This window comes from Tripterygium wilfordii, chromosome 22, assembly GCF_013401445.1.
Source record: "Tripterygium wilfordii isolate XIE 37 chromosome 22, ASM1340144v1, whole genome shotgun sequence".
NCBI lineage: Eukaryota > Viridiplantae > Streptophyta > Magnoliopsida > Celastrales > Celastraceae > Tripterygium > Tripterygium wilfordii.
In genome coordinates, this window is record NC_052253.1 from 13,000,188 (window position 1) to 13,025,154 (window position 24,967).

The 24,967-nt window shown below is 37.8% G+C and overlaps 1 protein-coding gene and 1 pseudogene across 2 annotated transcripts; both read right to left on the reverse strand.

Annotated features, from left to right (window-relative positions):
- Nucleotides 1-2,271: 2,271 nt before the first annotated feature.
- Nucleotides 2,272-15,049, reverse strand: LOC119990654 (phosphatidylinositol 4-kinase beta 1-like). Of its 2 annotated transcripts, XM_038836664.1 has the most exons (16): nt 13,127-15,048; nt 12,338-12,529; nt 12,123-12,171; nt 11,737-11,869; nt 11,101-11,620; nt 10,037-10,117; nt 9,832-9,951; nt 9,149-9,218; nt 7,418-7,515; nt 7,237-7,341; nt 5,412-5,465; nt 4,868-5,011; nt 4,674-4,727; nt 4,464-4,538; nt 3,161-3,244; nt 2,272-3,078 (listed from the first exon to the last, which is right to left on the reverse strand). In XM_038836664.1, exons 1-16 carry the CDS (start codon nt 14,495-14,497, stop codon nt 2,977-2,979), a joined length of 3,252 nt encoding a protein of 1,083 aa, XP_038692592.1. In that variant the 5' UTR covers nt 14,498-15,048; the 3' UTR covers nt 2,272-2,976. The 2 variants fall into 2 exon arrangements, with proteins under 2 accessions (XP_038692592.1, XP_038692593.1); XM_038836665.1 differs by lacking the exons at nt 2,272-3,078; nt 3,161-3,244; nt 4,464-4,538; nt 4,674-4,727; nt 4,868-5,011 and adding an exon at nt 5,563-5,610 and having other exon boundaries at nt 5,434-5,465; nt 13,127-15,049.
- Nucleotides 15,050-16,079: 1,030 nt separating this feature from the next.
- On the reverse strand, nt 16,080-24,328 carry LOC119991572 (annotated as a pseudogene).
- Between the last annotated feature and the right edge of the window lie 639 nt (nt 24,329-24,967).

Here is a 24,967-nt window from a genome sequence, read left to right on the forward strand (position 1 = left end):
AAATTCGGAAAAGTCAACAAAATTTACCTACCATTATTCATCAATTATTTTTCACCGACATTATTGACGTGTGTGTATATATATATAAACAAAAATGGTGGCTTATCACCTATGACCGACGTCCACCAAACTCCATTCCCAATCAAAGCACATCTGTCCACATGAACAGCCCCGTATCCACGAAACTCCATTCTGATCTTTACACGTAGCCGTACCCAAACAATCAGAGCGAGCACTCGCGTCGCTCCACCAATACGTAACCCCGCACGTTCGACACGTTTTTGATTATCAGGACCGTTCTGTGGCGCCACGTGTGGACAGTATATGATGATCCGAAGATGACAGGTTCATTTACGTGCTGCAATAGCTCACCGCCGAAGATTTATAGGTAGGATACGTACGTGCATGGGACAACATATATATATATATATATATATATATATATAGGTTTAGGGAATAGATTGTGTTTCATTGTATGAAATTGTTGGCATAATGGAAGGGGTAAAGGTGCAAAGAATTGATAGGAAATCTTCGATTGAAAATGAGCCAAGGACGCTCGATTTTCATCAAATCCAATGGGCTAGGGTGAGTTTAATTCTTTGATTGTAATGATGATTTGGAGGTTAATTGTATGTTTTTCATACATACATACATACATGATGTTGAATTGGTGAAATTGTTATGTACATGTAGGAGGCGGCCATGTTCGTGATGAGCAATGCAAAAAACTTTGAAGAAGCCTTGAGTATCTTCACTGAGGTACCTATACTACTGCCTTCAACACACCTCTCTCTCTCTCTCTATTTCTTGAAATGGTTTGAGATATTGTCAATTGCAATATTCTTGTGATCATGAGTTAGGCCTTGACTCAACTCATCCTATTGTCAAGCTCTCACCTCTGTGAGATCACGTATATCAAATGCCCAAGGATAACTTGTATGATGTTGTTCTCGGTTATCAAAAAATAATTGTTGACGGTGAGATTGTTTGCAGGGTTTGGAGCCAACAGTGAGTTTGGGACAGAAGAACGGAGATAGAGGAGACATGGACACAATTGGAAACTATGAGAGTTTAGGGAATGATATTCGTTTGCCTGTAATCAGAGATATAGCATCTGCACCTTTCTAGCTAGAGCCAGCTACCTTTGTTATTCTTAGACACTTAAAACTATCATGTACGTAGTTCATCTCGAGTGTCCTGTCATGTCTGTGAAATATGTTGTTTCGTTTTTTTTTTTTTTTTTGAGGTTCCAAGTTCAAACATAATAGATTGCAACTTTGAAACCCTAAACGTTATTTTTCTTGGATCTCCTCCAACAAATATATAGGTAAGCGAAACTGCGAAAGGAATATATACTACTGTAAGTAGCGACTGGTATTCATTTGTTGAGTCGAACTTACTATCTATGGTTTCCTGGATGTATCCACTTTCTCTTCAAAATACATGGTACTAAACTAATAGTTTGAAGTTGAGCACCACCATGATATATATATATATATATAAGTGGGGGCCATACTTTTGATTTTTTGAATTATGACGTGTCGCATCTATCGTTGAAGTACTGAGGGTCCGTAAACAAAGTCCGTAGGAGAGAAGTGTTTTATATAGAGAGAGAGCCGTTCTCCTGTACGAACTCTCTAATAGTAAAATATTTATTGTATAGTAGAATATTTACAGATCGCACATACAATATTGTTCTCTCTTGTTTTGTTAGGCCATGGTCTTCGACAACTCACCCACACCTAATTGAAGTCCATATCACCACGATCAAAATCCCATAAGCTTTGACCACCAACAATTTTATACTCTTGACCAGAATCAAGCCGAAAGTTACATACCACCGCAAGAAAAGAACCCCCGATCTAGCCGCTAGTATCCACCATCACCAAAGTGTACCAGAATCAAGCCGAAAGTTACATACTACGGGTTGATCTAGTCGCTAGTAACCGTTGTCACCAAAGTGTTCCTCGAGGTGTGCTCGACCTAATCCACCCTTTGCCCAGCCATAGAAGGTCTCCCATCTCAATCGTTGGTCGAAATCAACGAATGAAGGTCTCACAATGATATTAGTAGTATTTATTTATATGTTTTAACGTTTTGACCGCAATCCATATGATTTAAAAAAACTAATTTAGCTCAAACTATTGATCAAACCGAAATTCAAATATTTTCAAAACTGGAGACTACTTTCAAACAAGCTGGGCAACGACTCAGGCTAACAAAGAACTCAAAACATAATACACAACCAAAAACAAGCTATTACTCCCAAAATGAATGAAGTCCAATGCCATCACGAGCAATTTCAAATGAACAAATTCCCCACTTAAGAATAAAAATTAGGATCAATTTCAAGACCACATAGCACATGCACACCATACAACACCACTAGAAGGAACCATGGAAGAACCCAATTCTGGTTGATGTGCAAAGAGAGTAACCCATCCAACAACTGAACATAGCGAGAGCGTAGATGTACAAAACCATGAAGCTTACTTCGACCAGTTAAAGTATCAATCATGGTATTAGTATACCAGTAAAATGGGCCATTCTCATGTCCAGTTTCTGTCCCAAATGGAACAATCTGTACAGTGGTTGCCGACCATATGCAGAAATTTTCTATATCTCCTTTTGGGCAACTCGGATTAGGCAATTCACCACCAGTCAGCAGAGTCGTCCTATAATACATGACAGAAGGGGGAACAGAAAAAATGGACACCCAGCTAGAATGAATTTTGCCCGCTAAATTCCTATTCAAGTATTTCCGCTGATATAATTACAAATTCCTCAACACGCAGGGAAAACAGGCCACAAACTGGCAACGATTCTGTGTTTCCACCCCAACAATACTTCTGATGCTGCCATGTAGCGCACCAGGCATTTTTTATAACATGGCAATTTTCATGCAAGTAGGATCAAATGTATTTGCTGTAGCTGGCTTTCTCGGGGGGGAAAAACCATTGACAAGAAAACCCAACATCATAATATTCCATTCAAAACTCTCTGATAATAATCATACTGTCGTGTCCGCCATGCATCTAAGCTGGTGCTTATCAGGGAAAGTACCAGGGACACACATTGCTGCTAGCACAAATAGATTATATCAAGAAATCATAGGGATGAACTCTTTCAGGAATAAGTATTTAGTAAGTTAAAATCAAACCTCTTCAGTCAAACTTAAATGAAATCTTTTTCTCAGATTCTGAATTGTCCGCGGGCCACCTTTAAAGCATGGGAAACCAGAATCCTGATCCAAAAATTGCAATACTATAAGTCATCTATCAGAGTCACTGCAGCAAGAGTTACAGTGAAGTCAAAAATTGCAATAGTATAAGTATTGCGGTTTATTTACAAGCCTGTCAACATACAGCATACATGTTACATGCAAAGCTCAGTTTAAGAAAATTCAGCAACAGTGAATCTCTTTACTGGGATAGGGTGATACATTTCCAATCCTAAGTGTATAGACTGATAACGACATATCATGCCATGTCGGTGTGGTGCTCAGAACCTATCTCTTCTTTCCTTAATTTTATGGGCTTCATATAGATTTAGGCTTTTAGCCCTATAAGAACCTTTGTTTCTGCTTCCGACCAAATGTGAAAATCTTACCTTTTGAATCCAACAGTCTTCCTTCCAATTAGACCTTGAATCTTTGCAAATTTTCAAAGTTATAGTTAACGAATCAAATTTGTGAGGAAGATCCCAAAATGCTATGAGAAAGATATCGAGTTGTACATATCCCACTTGTAACATAACATTTCCACTGCTCTCACATATTAAAGCCCCCGTCTTTCCACATTTTTTTCGAGGTTTTGCCTATCACAAGACACTGTAGAGTGTAGGGAGTTGATTAACCATACAGTTGTCAATAAGACAGTACAACCAACTTTCCAAATGGAAGCCTAGAGGATTTACCACTTTAACCCATGATAAATCTGGACTTCTGGAGTCTGGATAACAGCATCCAAATCCATTATCCAAAGAAACCAGTCACACAGGTTTGTCTAAATGTTAGCAGTGAAGAATTTGGCTCCAAGAAGGAACTCACTCTACTCGTAATGGTTAATTTCTAGCCCCAAGAGCTACAAATGCACTGTTGCTATGTTAGTATGTTCCAGTAATAACAGTTTCAAACCCATAATGAGCCATGATGACTTGAAAGGAAACCCTGCGAGCAAAAAGCCTCTTAGATAACTTAGTTCTACCTAAAGCTAAGCATAGAGATGAGCATGGCAAAAACTAGTAGAAGCAAGACAAAAGCTTTGGACAGGCAACCAGAAAAGTACAAGACCCTATCAAACAACAGTCTCTGAAAAATGTCATTGTAGAATGAAGAGACCTGAAGGGTCAGAAATATGCCCAACATATCATGGAGTGAGCACAAGGATCGTGATTGGTGACCTAACATTTATCTATAAGTAAAAAAATAAAATATTGGGGCCACAAGGCTATTAAATTGTTACCTGCAACATCTCAACAAGAAGAATAATGCGCTCTGCGTGCTTGCGACATGTTAGAAACCCTTGAATACAGAGAACCTGAATTTTCAAGACAAAGGCCATAAACAAAGGAGCAAAATATTATGAGAATATCCCAAAACTGCTATTAAAAAAAAAAAAAAAAAAGAGGAACTGAAATTTTTAAAAAAAGACATTTCATCAGTAGTTCAGTACTTTAAAATAGTCAAAGAACTCGCTTGGAACTCCCTCAGCATCAGAATCCATGACCTAAAAGAACCCAAGAAAACTCCTGTTATTTCAGGAACATATGCAGAATCCAATACCTGCTAAAGAGGCCTAATAAAAAGGGCAAACTGAACACATAAAATGGAGGGAAATTCATCGTAGAAAAAAATGCTCCATTGTACCTCGAGAAGTTCCCGTGTCAATTTGAAGGGTGCACTTTCAAAATTTACACCACCGGGAGAATTTGAGAGCATGAAGCCAAAATCAATATGTATAATATGCCCTTCTTCATCCATTAAAAGGTTCCCATTATGCCGATCCTTCACCTAATTAAATAACAGTCAGTTATGTTAGAAGCAAAAACATAGCAGACTATCAATCAGGCATGCACTCCAAGAAACTCCAAAATCCAATAACAAAAATTTTCAACACGACAACAAGCGCTTGATATTAAAAAGAGTGTGATTGACATTCTAGACCACAAATAATAAGGCCGGTTTCACATATAGGTAGGTTCAAAACAATACTTTACAATCGACCCATTGGTAGACAGCACCAAATATGGAGTCCCTACAAGCAAAATTTCACTGGAGAGGATGCTTTAACTTACACGCAATTCACCGGAAGAAAGGTACTTAGGAACACATGTAGATGCAGTTAACTTGTATCTGTATATCACAGAAACAGAGATGGAGAGAGAGGTTGAGGAACAAAAAAGAAACATACCTGCAGAATATAACACACAAGAGAATATCCAGCCATACTCTCAACAAAATTTCTCTGCAAAAGAGTTAACTCATTCAGAACCAGAAAAGTACAAATTTTAACTACAACCACAGAAAAAAGAGATAAATAAAGAATCTTATATACTGAAAACCTTCTTCATTTATTCCGGAAAAACATCAATGTGCCTGAATCATTGCCCCTTTCCAGAAATAAATAAAAACAATAAATGCTGGAACCACACAAGTATAAGAACATATTACAGCCCAAGTACACATGAAGCACACAAAAGATAGCACGTTAGGCAAACATAAGCATTTGGAAAGGAAAAGGTAAATGATTTTGTTTCAGTCAAACAAGTATAACAAAGCACCAGAGAAAACATGATTTATAAATGAGGGGGCAAGGCGATCTTACACACATATTTACAAACTTAAAAAATGAAACCACAGCTGAAGCTCCCAATTTGATGACACCAACACACCCAGAAAACTTGCGGTGCGGTATTCCAAAATTAACTTGAACAAGCAATTATCCAACTTAACGGAAGCTATTGGTTAATGTTTCACAAATTTAGGTAATAACAGGGAAGACATTGACAAATGGTTTACAAAATTGCAATTTGTAAATTTTATGCTATCTCACTAATCAGTCATGTTGTGTTGGATGTGTGGCCCATATGGGAGACATATGATAAAGAAATGAGATTATTAAATATAAAGTAGGAGCAGTGTCAATCGAAGAAAAGATGCATAAAAACCATTTCAGATGGTATGTACATGTACAAGATAGAGATAGTAGTGTGGTGGTGAGAATAATTGTGAGAATTCATGTAGGAGATAGTAATGATAGAAGAGTAAGACCTAAACAGACATGGCTAAAATTAGCAAGAAAAGGACATGAATTCATTGATTTCTTTCATGTATTCATGTAGCGGAACAACCAACAAAAAAATGGGAGTGACAGTTTGGGGCAAGGCTTGGACGATGATGATCACTAATCTGATGTAACATAGGGAGGAGTATTCTCAACCCGAGCTCCTGTTAAGGCTTCAGCCCTGGAACGTCATGAATTGGGTGAGGGCTGGGTGGAAGTCAATGCCAAGGTGCAGTCCCAGATTGCACAACTCGTTGCAAATATTTAGATGTCTTAGGATGACCGTGCACCACAAGGGCATTGAAAGAACATATGAGAACTCTGATAATCAAGGGCAGTGAGGAATGTGCATTAAAAAATTGTGTAATGTTCTTGCAATTAGATTTGAGAATGGGTAGATCAAATATGTTAAGAGTCATTCAAAATAACAGCGGAAACAATTTATGACCTTTGCGTTTCAAATTAGGATGTGCCCTACCATTCAACGATGACCTGATTCTACAATATTAAGAAGTTGCAAAATATGTGGATGCGCAGAACTCACTTAATCTTTGAAACATATGTGCTTATCAAAAACAAATGCCCAATGTACTTATGACAGAAGAAATGCCTCTACCTTCTCTTCACTTTATCTTGCCGCCTACTATATTCAATTTCTTTAAATTACCAGAAACATTCAACATGACAACATGCAAAGTTGCAAACAGCTTTATTGAAAAAATAAAGAAAAATAACAATATAAATAAAAATATTGAGACTGAAAAAGACACCCCACCAGTGCACTTGCATATGCAAAAACTAATTAGAAACCTTAAAAAGATTAAAAAATAAATACAAGTGAATATTGGTTCTATAGCTATATCACAAATCACGCCCTCTAAAACAGCAAGTAAAAGTAGAAATAAGGAATTCAGTACCCTCTGGAGAATTAAAAATTTGAAACATCGACTACCTGTGCAAGCTTAAAACTCGGAGAATTTTCTTGATACTTGGCAATGAAAAAGTCACGTAAACTGCTGATGTTTGGATATCTACTTTTGATAGAATGAAGTGAAGCCTGAAAAATAGTCACAATAATACTGTGAGTACATTTATAAGTATTTCTCATCTCGAATAAAGATGCACATACTCACCGTGTCTGGAATTGTTTCAATGAGAGCTGTGTAAGAAGAAGTGCACAAAACTTCATAAGGACGTAACCAGAGAGGCAGACCAGCTTCTTGGAATATATCTGAGTCATTCCAATCACTATAAGCTTCAGTAGATTAAAGAACAAAAGCAGACAAAATAAAATTCCAAAGAACAATCTAGTACCACCATGATTTTAGAATTTGGTTTGGTAATACGAAGGATATTCCTGACTATTTATTTATTTTTACGGTACGATCAGGGTAGGTGGAGGGAATGGTTTGAAACCCATTTCATTCACCATAAAATGCAAATGTAAGCAGATCAGGGTAGGCGGAGGGACTGGTTTGTGTTAGAATATGGTATAAATGATGTGAAACGCCCCACCCCAACAAGTTAACTTATTGGGTTGAATGGCAAAGTAACTAATCTTAATATGGTATCGGAGAAGGAGGTCTTGGGTTCAAATCTTAGCTCCTGCAATTTAAAACAATAAAACCCCCCATTTGTTATTGCCCCAAGTGTGGGCCTTTGTGAGAGCCCCTAGTGTTGGGCCACGTTTGTTGTACACGTGTTGGGTTGTTGGATTGTCCAGCCCACACGTGAGGGGGAGTGTTAGAATATGAAATAATTGTATAAATGATGTGAAAGGTCACAGCCCAACAAGTTAACTTATTGGATTGAATGGCAAAGTAACTAATCTTAACAGTTTGAAATCCATTTCAATCACCATAAAATGCAAATGTAAGCAGCACTAAAATTGAAAGTGATTAACCTGCAGCAGTCAAAGGTCCCACAAAAATATTACACTCGAAAATTCCTACCACTTACACACGATGTTTTTTTTTCCCCTGAGAGAATGAGAGAGATAGCATCCCTCTGTAGTGGTATGAATTTCCTAGCACAATGTATCTCAACCAGTGCTAGTTATATATTAGCAAAAGTTGGGTGAAGTGAAGAGGAAAGAAAGTGTAAAGGAAGGGTGAGGGATTGCAATCATTTCTTGCTAGTTTTTTCATAAAATTAGCAGACACCAAAATAAATTTATCCAACTGCACTGTAATTCCTGATGATCGGGAACAATCCACAATAGAATGCTAGAGTAGGAACAACTCCTCTGCACTTCCTCATTTGGGAAGAAAATCAAAGCAGCAAAAGGAAAAAAAAAAAACAAAGGAAAGGAAAGGAAAGGAAAAGAACATACCAACTACTTCATTTAAATGGGGATCGGACAAGTGCGCTACAAATGGTAACACCATGACTAACAATGACAGAATGACGGCTACTAAATTTGACAAATAAATGGACTACAGGCATTTGATAACTGTTCAGATGGGCATGTATAAATTTGATTGTTTTGCTTCATTACATTGTCAAATTAAAAGAATAAACATGGTTAAAAAATATGAATCTAAAGAGCTGCAAAAATCCACCATTCAATTAATGGGTGCAGCGACCAATTCCAAGCATAAATGGAAGATAAACAGTAAGACTATCAGTAATAACAATGAGAAGCGAAAGAACTACTTCATACATCACTCAATCTGCTCAATTTCACTGAAAGCATGAGCCATAAAGTGGGAAAAATGAATCTTAAGCAGGGCCACTACTTAAGCATTTAGTGGAAAACCAAAGGAAAATGAAAATATCTAGCTGAATAACTGATTCCCCCTTCATAAATAAGAGGGAGACAGAAACATGACAATGACAAACCAAAAAGAAAAAGAATACCATACCATAGAAGTGTGAGATAAGTTGCACAGCAAGATGCTCCTGCCTACAATCATCGCCACTCTTCACGATAGCCTACATTAGAAGCAACGAAACATTTCCATTACAACTAAATACAGCATATAATATAACATATCAAAAAAAGAAAAAGGAACAGTGCATATATAACGAAGCACCCTGATAGCACCAAGTAATTTTAGCAGTCAATATATTTTAGATCACCTATGGAAAGCAGATCTAGGTGAGCCTTATACGCATGAAAATGGTGCAGACTATTAAAACTAAGATAGTGACACACGATGCACTAAGACGAGGTAGCAACAACACACATCATGCTAATTTACAATTTACTCCAAAAGCTTAAACATTTTAGAAACTGCCAACGCTGACACCCTTCTACGAAGATCATGCAACAAATTATACACTTTAGTCGACAAGAGAAAATCATAACACGAAATCAGAACAGTAATATTATTTGCTCTTTTTTTTTCAGCTTAGGCCAAAGATGCATTCATACGCCAAGCATTCGAAAGCTACCAAAGAAGCACTATTACTTTTCAACTATCGAGTCCATGATTCTTCAGATCGGCAAGTCTAAGGACACTAGTTAGCCGACCCCAAACTTTTGGGATAAATGCTTTGATGATGATGACACACAGTTTTATGTATACACAAGTAGAGAACTTACAGAGCGTAAGTCCCAACCAGGTAACTTTCCATGCACCGAAGCTCGGCGTATCCTCTCTTTCTTAACCTCCCAAATCTCACCAGACAAAGCATCAGTGGGCTTGGGGATACCACCATTACCCTGTTGGAAAACAAAAAGAATTTCAGATCCAACACTATATAACTAGCATGAATAAATGACAAATATTTGTTTCTGAAAAGATCACCCTTGGTTGAGCATCTGATGAATCCTGACCAGCTCCTTTAAGAGGGAGTCCCGGAGGTGCTTCACCTTTAGCAGCAGCAGCCTGCGGAAAGCAAATAAAAATTAAGTTAATTAACATCATCAAAACAGACCAAGACTCCAACAATTAGACACGAACAAGGAGAATGTGCAAAAAATGTCAACATAACGAAAATATTTACTCAAATTTCACATCTAATAATGCAAAGAAATGACATCCTTTTTTCTTTTTCTGAATGGTATAGGTTAAATCAGATGATAACAAAGTAAGTGTGCACCAGCGATGCAAAAAAATATTCTTAGGCATTCCTAGTCTGGAAAGAAACTCACATAATCCTGCCTAACAATTATCATTTTGACAATCAACTTCTCCCTTGTATTTTTTCAAGGTAATACTGCCTCAATTTCAACCAATTCCACACCAACTTATCACTAAATTATCATGGTCATTGCTCTTTCTTAGTATTAAATGAAAAAAATTGCAAATACCAAACCTATAAAAGAGTTCAAGAGATCAGTAAAGCAGCATTTCCGGTAGTTATGCACATGGCCTTAGATACAGGATCCTAGTTGAATCCCACAACCCTTTGATCCTGTCCCCTGATTCCGGTTTGCCCCTACATACAATTTGAAAAGCTACACAAAATGGCATAGATAAAGGTTTTTTCAGGGATTTTATTTTTTAAATTCAAGAAAAAGATATTAAACAGTATCAAGGGGATGCCCACCATGCATAAATTAAAGGACTCTGGATATATCCCTTACTTCTAAGCTATTACAAGGATTATGAGTGCAACATTTTGATAACCAAATGCTAAGAGTCTTGATATAGAGAATTTTTCTAAGTTAGATTAAAGTGTTAAAAGGGAAAAAAAAATGACTACCTTCTTTGAGAGAAACTTTGCAACCAAAAGCTTTTGAACTACTGGAACCATAAAGGTGGATAGAAAATTACCACAACTTTGCAGTTTGGATAAAAGATTAACAGTAGCATCATAAAAGATGACAGACAACAGTAGCATCATAAATGCTCCATTAAAGACCCACCTTTATTTCTTCTATGGCAATTGTACTAGGGACACGGCGATGTTCCTTCCGACGTAGTGGCCCTTGATCCTCAACATCATCCATCTTAACTCCAGGATCTGCTGTCAGTACTACCCTTACCCACTCTAAATCACTTACTGCATCTGATGCAGGGCTTCCACCCTCTGGGCATTTACAACAGTTTGATGTAATTTCTGCAGGAACTGAAGCAGATCGCCAATTTCCAGAATTGATGCCAAAGTGCAACTCAGTTACGACACTACTCTTTGATTTGGTAGATGATCGGTTGCCCACAGAAAGACTAACACTGACAAATTTTACTTTTTCCTTATGAGACATTGCCTGGCCAATTGCTTGAGCCGTAGATCTAGACATCCTGTCATTGCTATTCCGATAAACCTCCTGAGCAGTCCACAGAGGATAGGCCCATGGAGGTGGTTTAGGCAATAATGCATCTCCATTTGCTAGAGGAATTCCTCCACTTGAAAGCTTTTGAGAACCAAGCATGTCCTTCGTATTGCTGAAACACTTTTTCATGAAAGTTACATATAGTGGCCCATCCCTTACATAAACTGAATAAGAGCAAACAATTGTCTGAAAGGAAACAGCATTATCTTCTACCAACCCTATCATTACCTTGGCATCTCACTTTTCAAAACCTCGATGCATATCATGTAAGGTGCCTTTTCCCTAGAATTCAAAAGAACAGCTTCATCTTCAGGGATATGAACGACACGATACATGCCTTTTCCCATAGGAAAGCAAACTCCTAAAACAATATCAGCAACATTCAAATACGTATGACCTATGTATACAGCAGTTAAAACGCTGTTACTACTGATGTCTAAAATGAATTTTAAAACATCAAAACCAAATCATTGTCTACACCTAATCAAATTATTATAACATTTTGAATCCTCTAAAGAGCATCAACAGAACTGATATTTTAACATCACAGATCACGTATGATAAATGGGTGCCTTTACATCTCTGCTCAAATGCATGATGAACAAAATGGATACCTCCTCTCGTTTGAGCCTCAGTAAGATACAAATTGATCTCTGCAAGAGACTAGAAGAAGAAAACAACAAAGATAATACAAGTGTCAGAAACTTAAGGCTAAATATCACACGTATAGATATATATATGTATGCATATATATTTTTAAAACAGCAAGTATACTTATATATTATATGTATATAATGATATCATGTACATCCAAAAAACCATAAACAACCTCATGAAGAGCACTCTTGCGGTCTTCAACGGGAAACACATCCACTAATCCATATGACGTCTCACATAATGACTGCACAAAGTCCAAGGACTCATGATAAGCCCCTTTTCTTAATTGTGATGGGGTGTAATTAGCTAGTGGGGGCTTGGCATTGGACTTGTCATTTTGTTGCTTCAGAGAACCAGGACGCTTCTACACATTTAAATGAGTAAAATCAATTAGGGTATGAGAGGTGCATATTGATTTCTCTAAAGAAAGAATACGTTGTCAAACAATAGAAACACAAAAAAAATCAACAGAAGCATGTTTAATTCCCCATGAAACATAGGCTTCTTCTACACCACACAGCTAGATCGGTCATGTGAACTATCACTTGATCAAATTATCACAAATCAAAATTCGTCCTCATGTTTAACTCCTGAAGAAAACCTACATAACCTTCTTTTAACTATCAAGGGATATGGGTTATGATATCCATTATTTATAATAATGAGAATACGTACCTGAGCTAGAAGTAGGAATTAGTGTTAAAAGAAGAATGTCAAAAGAATTGAGCACAAAGTAAGTAGCAAATGTCCAAAGACAAAAAAATCCCACATACAAGTTCAAAATTAGAGAAATGCTGACCACCAATGTTAATATCAAGCAAGCTAATGAGATGCACCCATAAAAAAAGATATAATTACAAATAGTACTAGAATAAGTACAATATGTTAAAAATAAGTGAGAACAAAGCGAAGGTGAATATTAATATTTATTATATCAACCAAGAACTAAATATGAACAGACCTCTTTATGCGTCTTTGAACCAAAAAGTTCTGAGTCCTCAACTGAACGATCACGATCTCTAAACAGTTTGCGAAAAAAATTCTCTGTCCCAGGACTGCTTTCAAAAAAGCCACCACTGTTGCTGTTTTCGTTTGCCTTGGGAGTTTTTGCATCTTCAGGATGCACGCGAAACAATCTCCGGAACAAAGAAAAGTCTGAAGATTCTTCTTCCTCTCCATTCACCTCATTTCTATCATTTCCATCCTTCTTGTCCTCAAATTTATCCTTGAACAATTTCCGAAAAAAACCCACTTTTTCATCATCCTCAGCAGATTTCAAAATTTTCTCTTCCAGCGTCACTTCATCATCCTCATTCCTCCCATTCCAATCCTTCTTCTCCTCAAATTTTTCCTTAAATAACTTCCTAAAAAATCCATCTTTCTCATCATCATTTACTGACTTGGAGACAGATTTGTCATCAGAATCACTCTTGCTGTCACGAAACAACCTTTTAAAAAACCCTTCTGAGCTTGATGTTAACTCCTCATCCTCACCTCTACTATCCCTCAAAAGCCTCTTAAAAAAACCCTCCGTGCTCGAGCTTGGCTCCTCATCCTCACCTCTGCTGTCCCTCAGTAGCCTCTTGAAAAACCCATCCTTCTCAATCTCATCATCGTCTTTCCCTACTGACTTCCTAAACAACAATGCATCCCTCACTTTTGGACCAGGAATAAACTTCTTAAAGATCTTATTCTCTTCCGGTGATAGCGGGCTAGCATCTTCATGCAAATTGTTCCCAGATGATGGTGAGAATGACAATGATTTCTGTGTGGGCGGTGAAGATGTTAACGACAGAAGCCGCTGTTTTGAAGACAATATCCTACTCAAAACCTGACTCTTACTTCCAGGACTGAAAGAATCATTGGGGGAACGTACAAGAGGAGGCCATTCACCCATCAAAGTTGCAGCAATTTGACACTTCTCTTGAATCCTACTAATGCCCTCATTGTCATCATTATCCTCAAGCTCCGCCATCAAAAACCACTGCACCTTCAACGCTATTTTAAGCGACTTTGAACAAATATCAATCACAAATTTGTCCAAGGATGGGCTTGGCTTGTGGACCATCATGTAACAAATCTGGAAAAGGTAGCTCTCAATGCCCAACAAGGGCAGGGTATACATTCGATTACATAGATAGTCACGTACCCCAGCATGCTCATGCTTGTACAGGTAGCTCACAGCAATCCACTCACAGAAAAAGGAAGAGTCGAAAAACCGGATGAGCCACCCATTCTCACAGGACTGACTGGTGAGGTGGGTCCGTGAAGCAGTGATCTCGCGAGGGGACTCGTCCGATTCTCCGACTCTCAGTCCAAGAATTCGTACCATTTTTTAAAGTCAATCTACCATCATACAGCCCCAATTCACTCCCCAAATCAATAAACAATCCTAGAAAACCCTAATTCTATAGCAATCCAAGCACCAAGTAGACTCTCAACCAAACATAAACCCTAGACACCCCCCACAACCATCATCAACAACATTAATTTTGATTACAAAGCTCCTCTTCACTAATTTGATTTCAACGACCACTGTAGAGCGTCAAAAATCAGGCTTCGTAGATAAAACCCCCAAATTTTGCACAAGGATCACGGATATCACTATCTAATTTGCTTTTGGTAAACAAACACGGAAATGGCGACTGGACTACGTAATTGACCACAAAACTCATAAAACAAAAGATATTTTTGAATTTCAAATTGTGCTTACAAAGGTGATAGATAACCCGAAGATTGTCATACACAAGCGCAAGTCACTGGATCGCCTGAATCTGTATGAGACAACGCAGTCGCCGGTGGCGGTTGCGGAGGCGGTGGTAGTCTTCATTGTTGGTGAAGACGAGGACGAAGGTGTGAGGTAATAATAATTATTATTGTTTAAATCGGGCTATTTTTTTAATACACTAAATTTAAATTTTAAGAAATTGAGTTTTACTAGATACGCCCGCAGGTGAATGCGTACGTTAGAAGGTGTTTTTTTTATTAAAACAAAATCTCCTTTTCCGATTTTCCCTCCATAAAATAACTGATCATTACAGAATCAACTGATCCCTAACACTAACTTTTTTTTATCATAAGGTGAAAAACTTGGTGTGCACATATCTGACGATTCAAATTTATATCTATCTTCAAAAAATAAACTTAAATGTTATCGTTCTCCATTTAAAAAAAAAAACTGTTCACTATGATCAAGGTCCATAGACTAGCTAATTGTTGGCAGCGATGATCCGTTGGACCATTCACATTTCCAGAAATGTTTAGTCCAAGGAAATCTTGAACATAATATGGTGGAACAAACTTATGGTACAAATAAAAGAAATTTAAGACAGAATTTTGGGCCTATTTGGTTATGGTTTTCTGTTGTTAAAAATTCAAATGGGATTAAAAATTCATTTGGGTGGGTGTTTTTAAAAATTGTTTTGTAAAATTGAAAACTGTTTTTGGTTTTTAAAAACCAAAAAACCAAAATTGTTATTTGAAGTTTTGTAAAATTATTTCATGTTTTCTCTTTCATCTTTCCGCTTTCTCCGTACATAATCCTCTACCAAATGAATTTTATTTTCATCATTATTTCCTAAAATTGTTTTCAAAATCTAATCTTAAAATCAGTTTTTGAAAGCAAAAAACCAAAACCATTTCCAAACACTCCACACTTGTCAAAACTCAAAAGCTCAACTCATTGATAATTGACTCATAAATTGAGCAAGAAAAGTACACTTCAGATACAGAGAATCTGAAATGAAAATTAAGCAATGCACTAAAATTACTTCAAACCATCCTGTAACTATGAGTAAGAGAGCATTCAAACTTTGTCCAGGTTTTGCTGGCACACGCCTTGATCGTGCCATGTTGTCGCTAGCAATACAAGGCATGAGTAGACATGCAACCACCATGAAAGTATATCAGCATCTTCAGGCAGATTTCCAATCCTACTGGAGATTGTTAAAGTTATTCATTGCTCCAATGCCATTAAGGAACCGATCAGCCAATTCCTGCTGCTGATTATTCATAATGGCCTCTTGATGGATTGATGACATCCCTACCCTACCAGCCAGAGACACAAGATTACTTCCCATGGTAGCTCCGATTCTGCCATTTGTGGCAGAGGCACCATTCTGACCGCCCAAGTTCCCAAATCCTCCACCCATGATTCCAGAACTATTATTGGCTGTACTGTTGCCTCCTAAGCAATTGCCACTGGTAGGAAAATTTTCGCTTTCTTGTGTACACCTTTTCAAGCGCTTTGCATTATTCACAGCAGGATTATAAGGGGCAGCATTGCCTGCTTCGCCAAATTGCGGGGAGTTCAATATTTCTTGAAGCAATTTCTCCAAGGAGCTCGGGGATTCGTTCGGATCTGAATCATTTATCTGAGATGACTGTTGAACTGGGATCTGTACTGCTGAACTTCTAGAGTGTATGTGGTTGGTGGTTGCTGATGCTGTGGATGCATTTTGTGAAATCTGGTTCGGATTGTTAGATGATGATGGAGTAGAAGATGAGAAGGGAGAAGAGGCATTAAGCTGAGCGGCTGGTAGAGTAGTCGAGGACCCTGCAGATGGGATCTGAACTGGGGTCCCAACATAAGAACTACTAGGATTGTTCATCTGGTTCTCAATACACGAATTCATTGAATTCTGACGTAGAAGCTCAGCAATTGTAATCGCAGAAGTTGTGGTTGATGCCGTGCCATATGAATTGCCACTGCTTGTAGAAGGTTGCATTGTACTTGCCTGTGCAGAATGATGATCATTGTTCAAGATCAGTTCACTACTTTGCTGCTTTTCGTCAGGTTGAGCAGAAGCAAGCGGCCCAGACGCTCTACTGGTTTTGCGAGGGAACTTGGCCAGACTTTCTGGAGAAGACAACAATGAACTCGTAATATATCATCAGCAACCATGTACATAACTCAAATAAAATGGAAACTGAACTTTATAAGGGAAGGGAAAAATTAGAGAAATTTGAAGTGCAAAGGACGATTTCCCTCTATTCCATTTCTTTTCTTGTTATCAATCTCTCAAGAGGGGGTTTGCGGTGAGAGTGAAGATTATTTGGAGAGGTCAGATGCAGAAGAGTTTTATTAATCAAATAGAACAAAATAATCTCATACTAGTCACACCGTCATTTCATTCAGTTTCACCGGCTCTAACTCCGTCTTGATCCCATACAGGCTAACAAGATAGGTCTTTGCCATAACAAAAGTTTATAAACAACTATGAATTATTGAATAAACCTAAATGCAACAAAAGAATTGGGGAAGGAAAGAAATGTTTAATGCTTACCAATTGGTCCTTTTCCCGTCTCCCGGCTATAGTCAATCAAGTCCTTCATACTATTAACCACCTCAGATATCTGCAAGTCACCAAGCCAAAAAGTAAAGGAAGAGTTTAAATCAACAGTTGAGCCACTGAGTTAAAATTTCATATTAAAATATAAAAGAATTTATTTCTGTATCTCATTGGTTACCAGCAATGTTAGAAACAAAAAGAACATAATGTTGTGCATTATTTTATATTTGATACATATTAATCAGATATTAAATCACAAAAAGGGAAAATCACTCTCCATCCAGCAACCATATCTTAATCCAATATAGGCATTGGCATTAGCCATTAGGTAAACAACTCCCGTGTACAAGGTTCCAACAGTGGGCGGGGTCGGACACAGGAAATGACATATGCAGACCTTACCCCACATAATATGTGGAGATGCTATTCCAGGAATTGAACCTGTGACCTCTAGGTTGCACCACTGGCCACATGTTTAGGCATTGACCTTAGATTGAAATAAATATCTTGTAAGATTCCCACTAGTCAATCAAACTTTGATAAAACCCCACAAGTAATCTGCACCCCACTGCTGAATAAAAGTATCCTCTAAGCCCCCCTTAATACATTCTCCGTGTTACGATTAATTACTTTGTCATTCAACCCAATAAGTTAACTTGTTGGTTGGGGGCATTTCACACCTTTTTATATATATTATAACTCCGTCTCACGTGTGGCTCTTTAACTCCGACGGCCCAACACGAGCACAACAAACCAGGCCCAACACTAGGGCAACAATAAAGGCCCACACTTTGAGCAATAATAAATGAGAGTTTAAATTGCTAAGTCAAGATTTGAACCCAAGACCTCCTGCTCCGATACCATGTTAACATTAGTTACTTTGTCATTCAACCCAACAAGTTAACTTGTTGGTTTGGGACATTTCACACCTTTTTTTACACATATTCTAACAGTCCACAAAGGTGACATGTTGCCTACAAATTTCGGAATACAAGGCCGATGCAGAACAGGCATTTGCACATACCCCTAAGAAAATGCAGCTGGCAAATACCGCAAACAGATATGTCCAAGTAGACAGTAATCAATTTTGCATTCAAACCTGCGCTTTTAAGAATTGACCAACATACCAAGCAGAGCATCGACAACCAATCTGAACGCTAAAGGCCAAACTAACGGGATTGTCAACACCATCGCTTATAATGCCATTACAATGCAGTTTTACTAAAGTTCTCGAATTTTTACTAATATGTAAGTCCCTAGTCTCTATATTTTGAGCTAAGTTACAATTTGCACCTAAAGAAAAGTAAATGTTATTCACAAAAAAAAAAAAAGTAAATGTTTGAGTACTGGCTTTCTTACTAAAAAATATAGTCATTTACTAAACTTTGTGATAAACTGCAATCATTGCCGTTTGACCACGACATTGAAGTAATCCCCTAAACTAACAGATCAAAGTAAAGATCCAGAATTGCCAAGTGGAAAATTAGAAAGCTGCATTCCACAATACCTGGAGGCAACGCACATATCTCTTTGTGTATCCTAAATCGTTTACTAGAGGCATCTCCAAAGCTTTTACTAATTGACGCGTAGATGCAAGAAACCTGGATATTATGAATGATAAATAGAAGAAAACCAAGTATCATTAGTTGAAATAAATATGCCACACAAGCTCACTAATCATCGTGCCATGCAAGGCATGACATGGGATATGTACTTTGCAAGGTGACAGGGAGAAAAGAGAAAACTAATACAACATGAGGTGGTGTGCAAGAATGTAATTATCACAAGGTTGTTTGACCCCACATTGTGTACATAATGGCGGATTTTTGGATGTAACAGTCACTGATACAGTAACTCGCAACTGACATTGAAATAAGTTAGTAGAGAAAAAAAAAACTCATAAATAGCAAAGAAAGATAACATTGACAGACGTCCCCAGATCCAACTCTTCCATGAACGAAAGAACAATCTGGTCAACATCATTTACTAAAGCCCGTTTCGACATCACGAATATGTTGGATGCTCTTGCTCATGATCCTACTAAATATCAGCACATACTACAGTTGGCTAGATTGCATTATCACTCATTATCTTAAGATCATTTCTAGAGGGTATAGCGTAAGACACTCAATCAACAGGCCTCGAAGAAAGTTTAAAAACACTCATGAGGGTGAACCTTCAAGCAATAGGATATCAAAGAACAATACAAATGACCTAATCTCAAGTAAGCACCTCATATATGGTTCCCAAGTCACAGAACCACCAATGCGTCCACCTTATCTGTTTGTGTTTGTTTGTCCATCAAAAGTATATCTACGCACACAACAAGAGGCCTGACACATGCATGCACAATTGCTCATGAAAAAAAAGACGAGAAACTCAAAAGCACAGTACTTATCAGGTTCAGCATTTCAAAAGGTAAAGGAGCCAGAAAGACACCGTGAACTATTTAAAGATTCACATGGCACTTAAACATTGGAGACATGAAAAGAAAAGGGATGAACATCAACCTAACTAACTAGTAATCCTGAGAGAATAACTCACATATTACAGTTAGTTTGTAGATCCGGAGAACGTAAGTTGGATGATGCTCTCTGAGCAGAAGCCTGGTACTTTTGCGCCACAGCTCCTAGCTGACTTACCTGAGAAAATAAAAAAATTTGAACAACTTGTTCCTTAGCCCCATTGACGAGTAAATATACACCTAAACAAACAAACACACACACACACACACACTTGTGCCTGCATGAAAAAAATACACACGTATAAAAGATGCTCTAGAAATCATGAATATTCCCTAGATCTTAAATCTTTCTGTCTACAGTCTAGAGATTGATTCATTCTAGTTAAATAGTTCAGAAAACTTTTAAAATTTGGATATGTTTGTGCTATCTCTGAATTCATTAAGTATTTAAAAGACGTGAAATTTATGAGAACAGACTCTGAAGCCATGATAGTAAGAGGGTTTACACTAATTCTAGGAATATATACAATGCAGGGCAAGAGTACAGTTTTGGCAGCTCTGTAGACAACGAAAGAGCACTTTACAGTTTCGTCATTAAAAGATCAATATGGGGACTTTATTACCATCATTTCGTGATGACAAATTGCTTTTCACAGTACCAAATCTGATATTTCCCTATGACCTCAGGTATTTCCCGGATTACTGTAAGAAGTAAGCTAATATAAATTTCAGTGTCGAAATTACACAGGGATGCTTAGTCCGTAAACTTATCAAGCACTATCTGCCAGGAAGCCACCAAGATACATCCATTACAGAATTTTTGACCTGTCATGTTAACTGAATAGAAATTCTCCTCAGGGTACAATTGACTTAGGGTTGACATCCTGGTCAGAAAGACAGCTAGGTATTCAAAAGAACTCAAGAATTCACATCACATAATGGAAGCACTGGATTATTCACCTCAGGTATTATCAATCTCCGAGGGATCAATTCCTCATGGCGTCGTGCACAAAACTCCCAAGAGCAAATCTAACAGATATAAGTGAACAGGATTTATGTTAACTTTTTGAGAAAAAAATGTTTATAAAAGAGGCACCAAGAAGGTGCACCCCAAGAAAGAGGTAAATTTATTGTAAACCTTCAGATCAGGGGAGAAAACAATACGAAGTTGACCATCCCGTACTACACGAAGGTCTTCAAAAACACTTTCTTGCACTGCCTTTGCATAGTCGAGCACAATTTGACCAGCTTCATTCTGATATTCACGGGGCATATCAACATAGAGAAGCTCTTCCAAAGTGCCACTGTCATAGTTGATTTTGAACAGCCTGGGAAGAACCTCCACAGTTGTCTCTGGAAACATACAAACAATATAAGAAGAGGATTTCTATACTTACGTACTCTCTATTTAATGAAAAGTCTCCCGTCATCACGAAAATCTGCAGCTTTTGGTTTTTGGAGATTGCAACAAATTGCAAACTCCAATTATTCTTGAAAAAGAGAGCGAAAAAAGGCCGTTCTTTAGCCACAAATGCCCTCTTGTTTCAGAATTAAACTCATCATCTTAACAAACTCGTTTTCCATTCAAAAAGACAAAAAAATCATGTTATGCTTAGCTCAAGAGTATCCCTTTTGTCCTGGTTCATTTTCCAGCAAAAAAAAAAAGTAAAAGGAACTTGTTATGAAGAAGAACACTCATTTTTATCTGTTTTCCTTGATAACCAATCTTGATTACTTCTTCTTTATTACCATCTCTTCAGAATCTATGGATCTCTATGTCTTAGTACGTAGTTGAACATTTGATAGTAATCAACAAGACATTGGCTATATTTTGTTTGCCAATATGCACAATCTTATCAAAGAACATCTTGAAATTTGATTAACAAACCACGCAAAAGTATTTTCAGTTGACACTAAATAAGCCATCAGCACTTGCGCTAAGCTATATCAAGTAAGATCATAAAAGGTACAAGGAATATCTCTAATTATTTAACAGATCAAACTCAGCTGTCAAGTAAACACTCCTGAAAACTGAAAATGTCGAACAGTTCAATTAAAAAGAAGAACATACCAAAGCCACGCCCAGGCTTCCGATTGCATATTTCACAGTGCCATGTATCCTGCAAACACTGCAATTCAACTCCAGAATTCTCTAATATCACTAAGAAAGTAAGCTCACATGGTGGGACTTTGATCATCTATTAAATAGATTTTAGCAAGAAATGCCAATTTCCATTGAAAATAAGACCAACCCTGACACAATGTTTGCAAACATAAAAATATCACTATTCATGGCAGGGGAGTGAATCTTCAAGAATGAATTTTGTCCATTTTTTATAAGCGACAAACATTCATCAGATAACACTAAGGAGAAATGAAACGGAACAATAAAAGCCCATGAAGATTGGTCCACAAAGGACACATGCTTCAACCCCTCAATCACAAAAAAAAAGGTAAAAAAAAAGAGTAAAGAGTGGCAGAAAAAGTCTTCAGTCATAAATCAATTAATTCTCACAGAGAGCAAACCTGAGGGAAAATGCCACTTGTTTGGCGGCTATTGCCATACAATGAAACACACCATCTCTTCTTTGCACTGGGATCAAAGAACTCAGCCACAAATTTCCGCCAGAACTCAATATTATTGTCCTACAGAAGAGTATCATCTCCATAAACAAGTTAGTAATTCACAGAAAAGGCAACCAAATGACAAAAACGCTTCTCCTCTTGGACACTTACATCAGGTCTATGTTTTTGCTGATAGGTGTATTGAGTTAAACGCCGAGCACACATTCCTGGTTCATATGTTGGTCTCCCAACAGATCTAGAAATCATATTTTGTGGTTTCTGCTGTAGTTGGGCCTGTTGCTGAGGAAGTGCCTTCAAAAGTTGTTGCTGCTGATGTTGCTGAAGCTGAAAAAAGCGCTGTTGTTGCAAAAGATTCATCTGCGCAGCACTAGCTTGCGAGGGCTGTCTAGACAGTTGGAGAAATTGTTCTTGCTGCATCCGTTGCTTCAAAATCGCAGCTTGATCAGAATGTCTGTCCTCTAATTTAACAGGTCCCATGCCTCTAACAATCTGGTCCTTCTGTGACTCTAGTTTCTTTGGACCAAGATTCCTCAATGACTGCAATTGTTCCTGCGGACCTATTGAATTGCTAACCACCTGTGGTTCCATCTTAACCGGTAGCTTTGTCCCTGACCCACGTTGAAGTGATTGGAACTGGGGCTGTTGCTGCTGCACTTGGAGGTTCGAAACAGGAAACTGGTGCATCAGCTGCTGACCACGCCGGAACTTCTTCTGCTGAAATTGTTGCACATTAGATTGGTGTTGATCCAACAATGTAGTGTTTCCAGCATTGTTTGCAAACTGCTGGTTTTGACCTTGGAGAGTCAAACTAAAGTCACTTGCTACAGACTCGGCTGTGTTGTCAACACTACCGCGTTGGAAGTCACCCAAACCAGAGAGCCCAGTATTTGCCCCATTACCAAAATTTTGGTTGAGAAGAGAGGACATGTTGGGATTACTTGTTCCAAGCAAACTCATGCTATATTGAGATTGCGGTGATATGAGAGAAGAGAATGTTGATTGTGGATGCACCGAACCTCCTTGCGATCCCAAAATTGAAGAGTTTGATCGTGTCGTTGGCCCGGAAGGCAGCATCTTGTCAAAGCCAAATTACAAAATTCGCCAAAGTGAGCTAGCACATGATAAATTCACATTAGCAAATATCCAAATGAGCTTTACAAGAGCCATAACAGACGATATGCCAATTCTGAAGAAGAAAAATTATAAAACACAAGGCTTGAAGCTTGATACTTCAATTACTAATCATCAAGAAACATGATATCTTTTCCTCCTCATCATATAAAGCTCAGTTGCGGAAGAAGAGTGGAAAAAAACAGTGACTAACAAATGCAAGCATCGACCATGAATATCTTAAATTCACCATAAAAGGAAGATAATTTGAAGCGCACACGTATTAAATTTTACAATAATAGAATCATCAGCCAATTTATAAAAAAATCATAATAAATGATACCAACTGAAAGCCCCACCCATCAAAGCAATTGTGCCAAATCCAACATTGTGTACTAAAAGCATGTTTTATCAGCCCAGTTCAAAATCAATACCAATAAAACTGCACAAAAACACAGAAGGCATATAACCATATCAAATCTATCCCCACCCCACGTGAAAGTATGGATTTTCATATCTGAATTGGCTACAATAGGTTATAGAGAAAATTGAAATAAAATGTATCACCACCCTTACCTGGAAAAATTCCCCAACAAAATTAAGTTCACACCCATTTGTCAACTTCAAAGGGCCAGAATCACAAGCCCCACGTAATTCAAAATTTCCCCCACCATTCCTAGGGTTTCCTCCAATTTAGCGGCTAGCCAAAACCAGGGAAAAAAAATTAAGAACCCAACAAACTAAGACTTCTGAAATCATCGATCACTCCCAAGCCTATAACCCCAAAAGCAAAATTATCACAAATACATAAATAAATGGAAAAACACCAACCTTGCCATAGACAACGGTCAAAGTAAATGGAACTTCAGCTAAAATAATGGAAAATTCTCCACATAGAGGGACTAAAACAACACATATTTATACATGTATTATACTGAGAAGTGTATATAGATAGTGAGAGACACTTACAGAAGCCAAGGGTCGTCCTTGAGAGAATCTGTGAATATACTTGGGTCGAAAAAGAGCGAAAGAAACAAAACCCAAAACAAGAGCCGTACAGATTTTAATAAAAAATACAATCCCTTTGTCTTGGCCCAGCAATTTGATTTTCTCCAATAAGAAATAGCTCCTCTTGTTCTTCTTCAATGGGTATGCGTTCGTACCGCCTATAAACACAAAGTTTATTATAGCTTTTATTACTCCGTCTCTCCCTGTCTCGGACTCGCAGTGACTCTGTTGTTTCTTCACTGCATTGGTACGCTCAGTACATCCGTACATGTAATGTAATAGAGGGAGAGATTTTCTGGGTCTGTTTTTGCGGACGTCAACAATTCGTTCAATCCTATTGAAT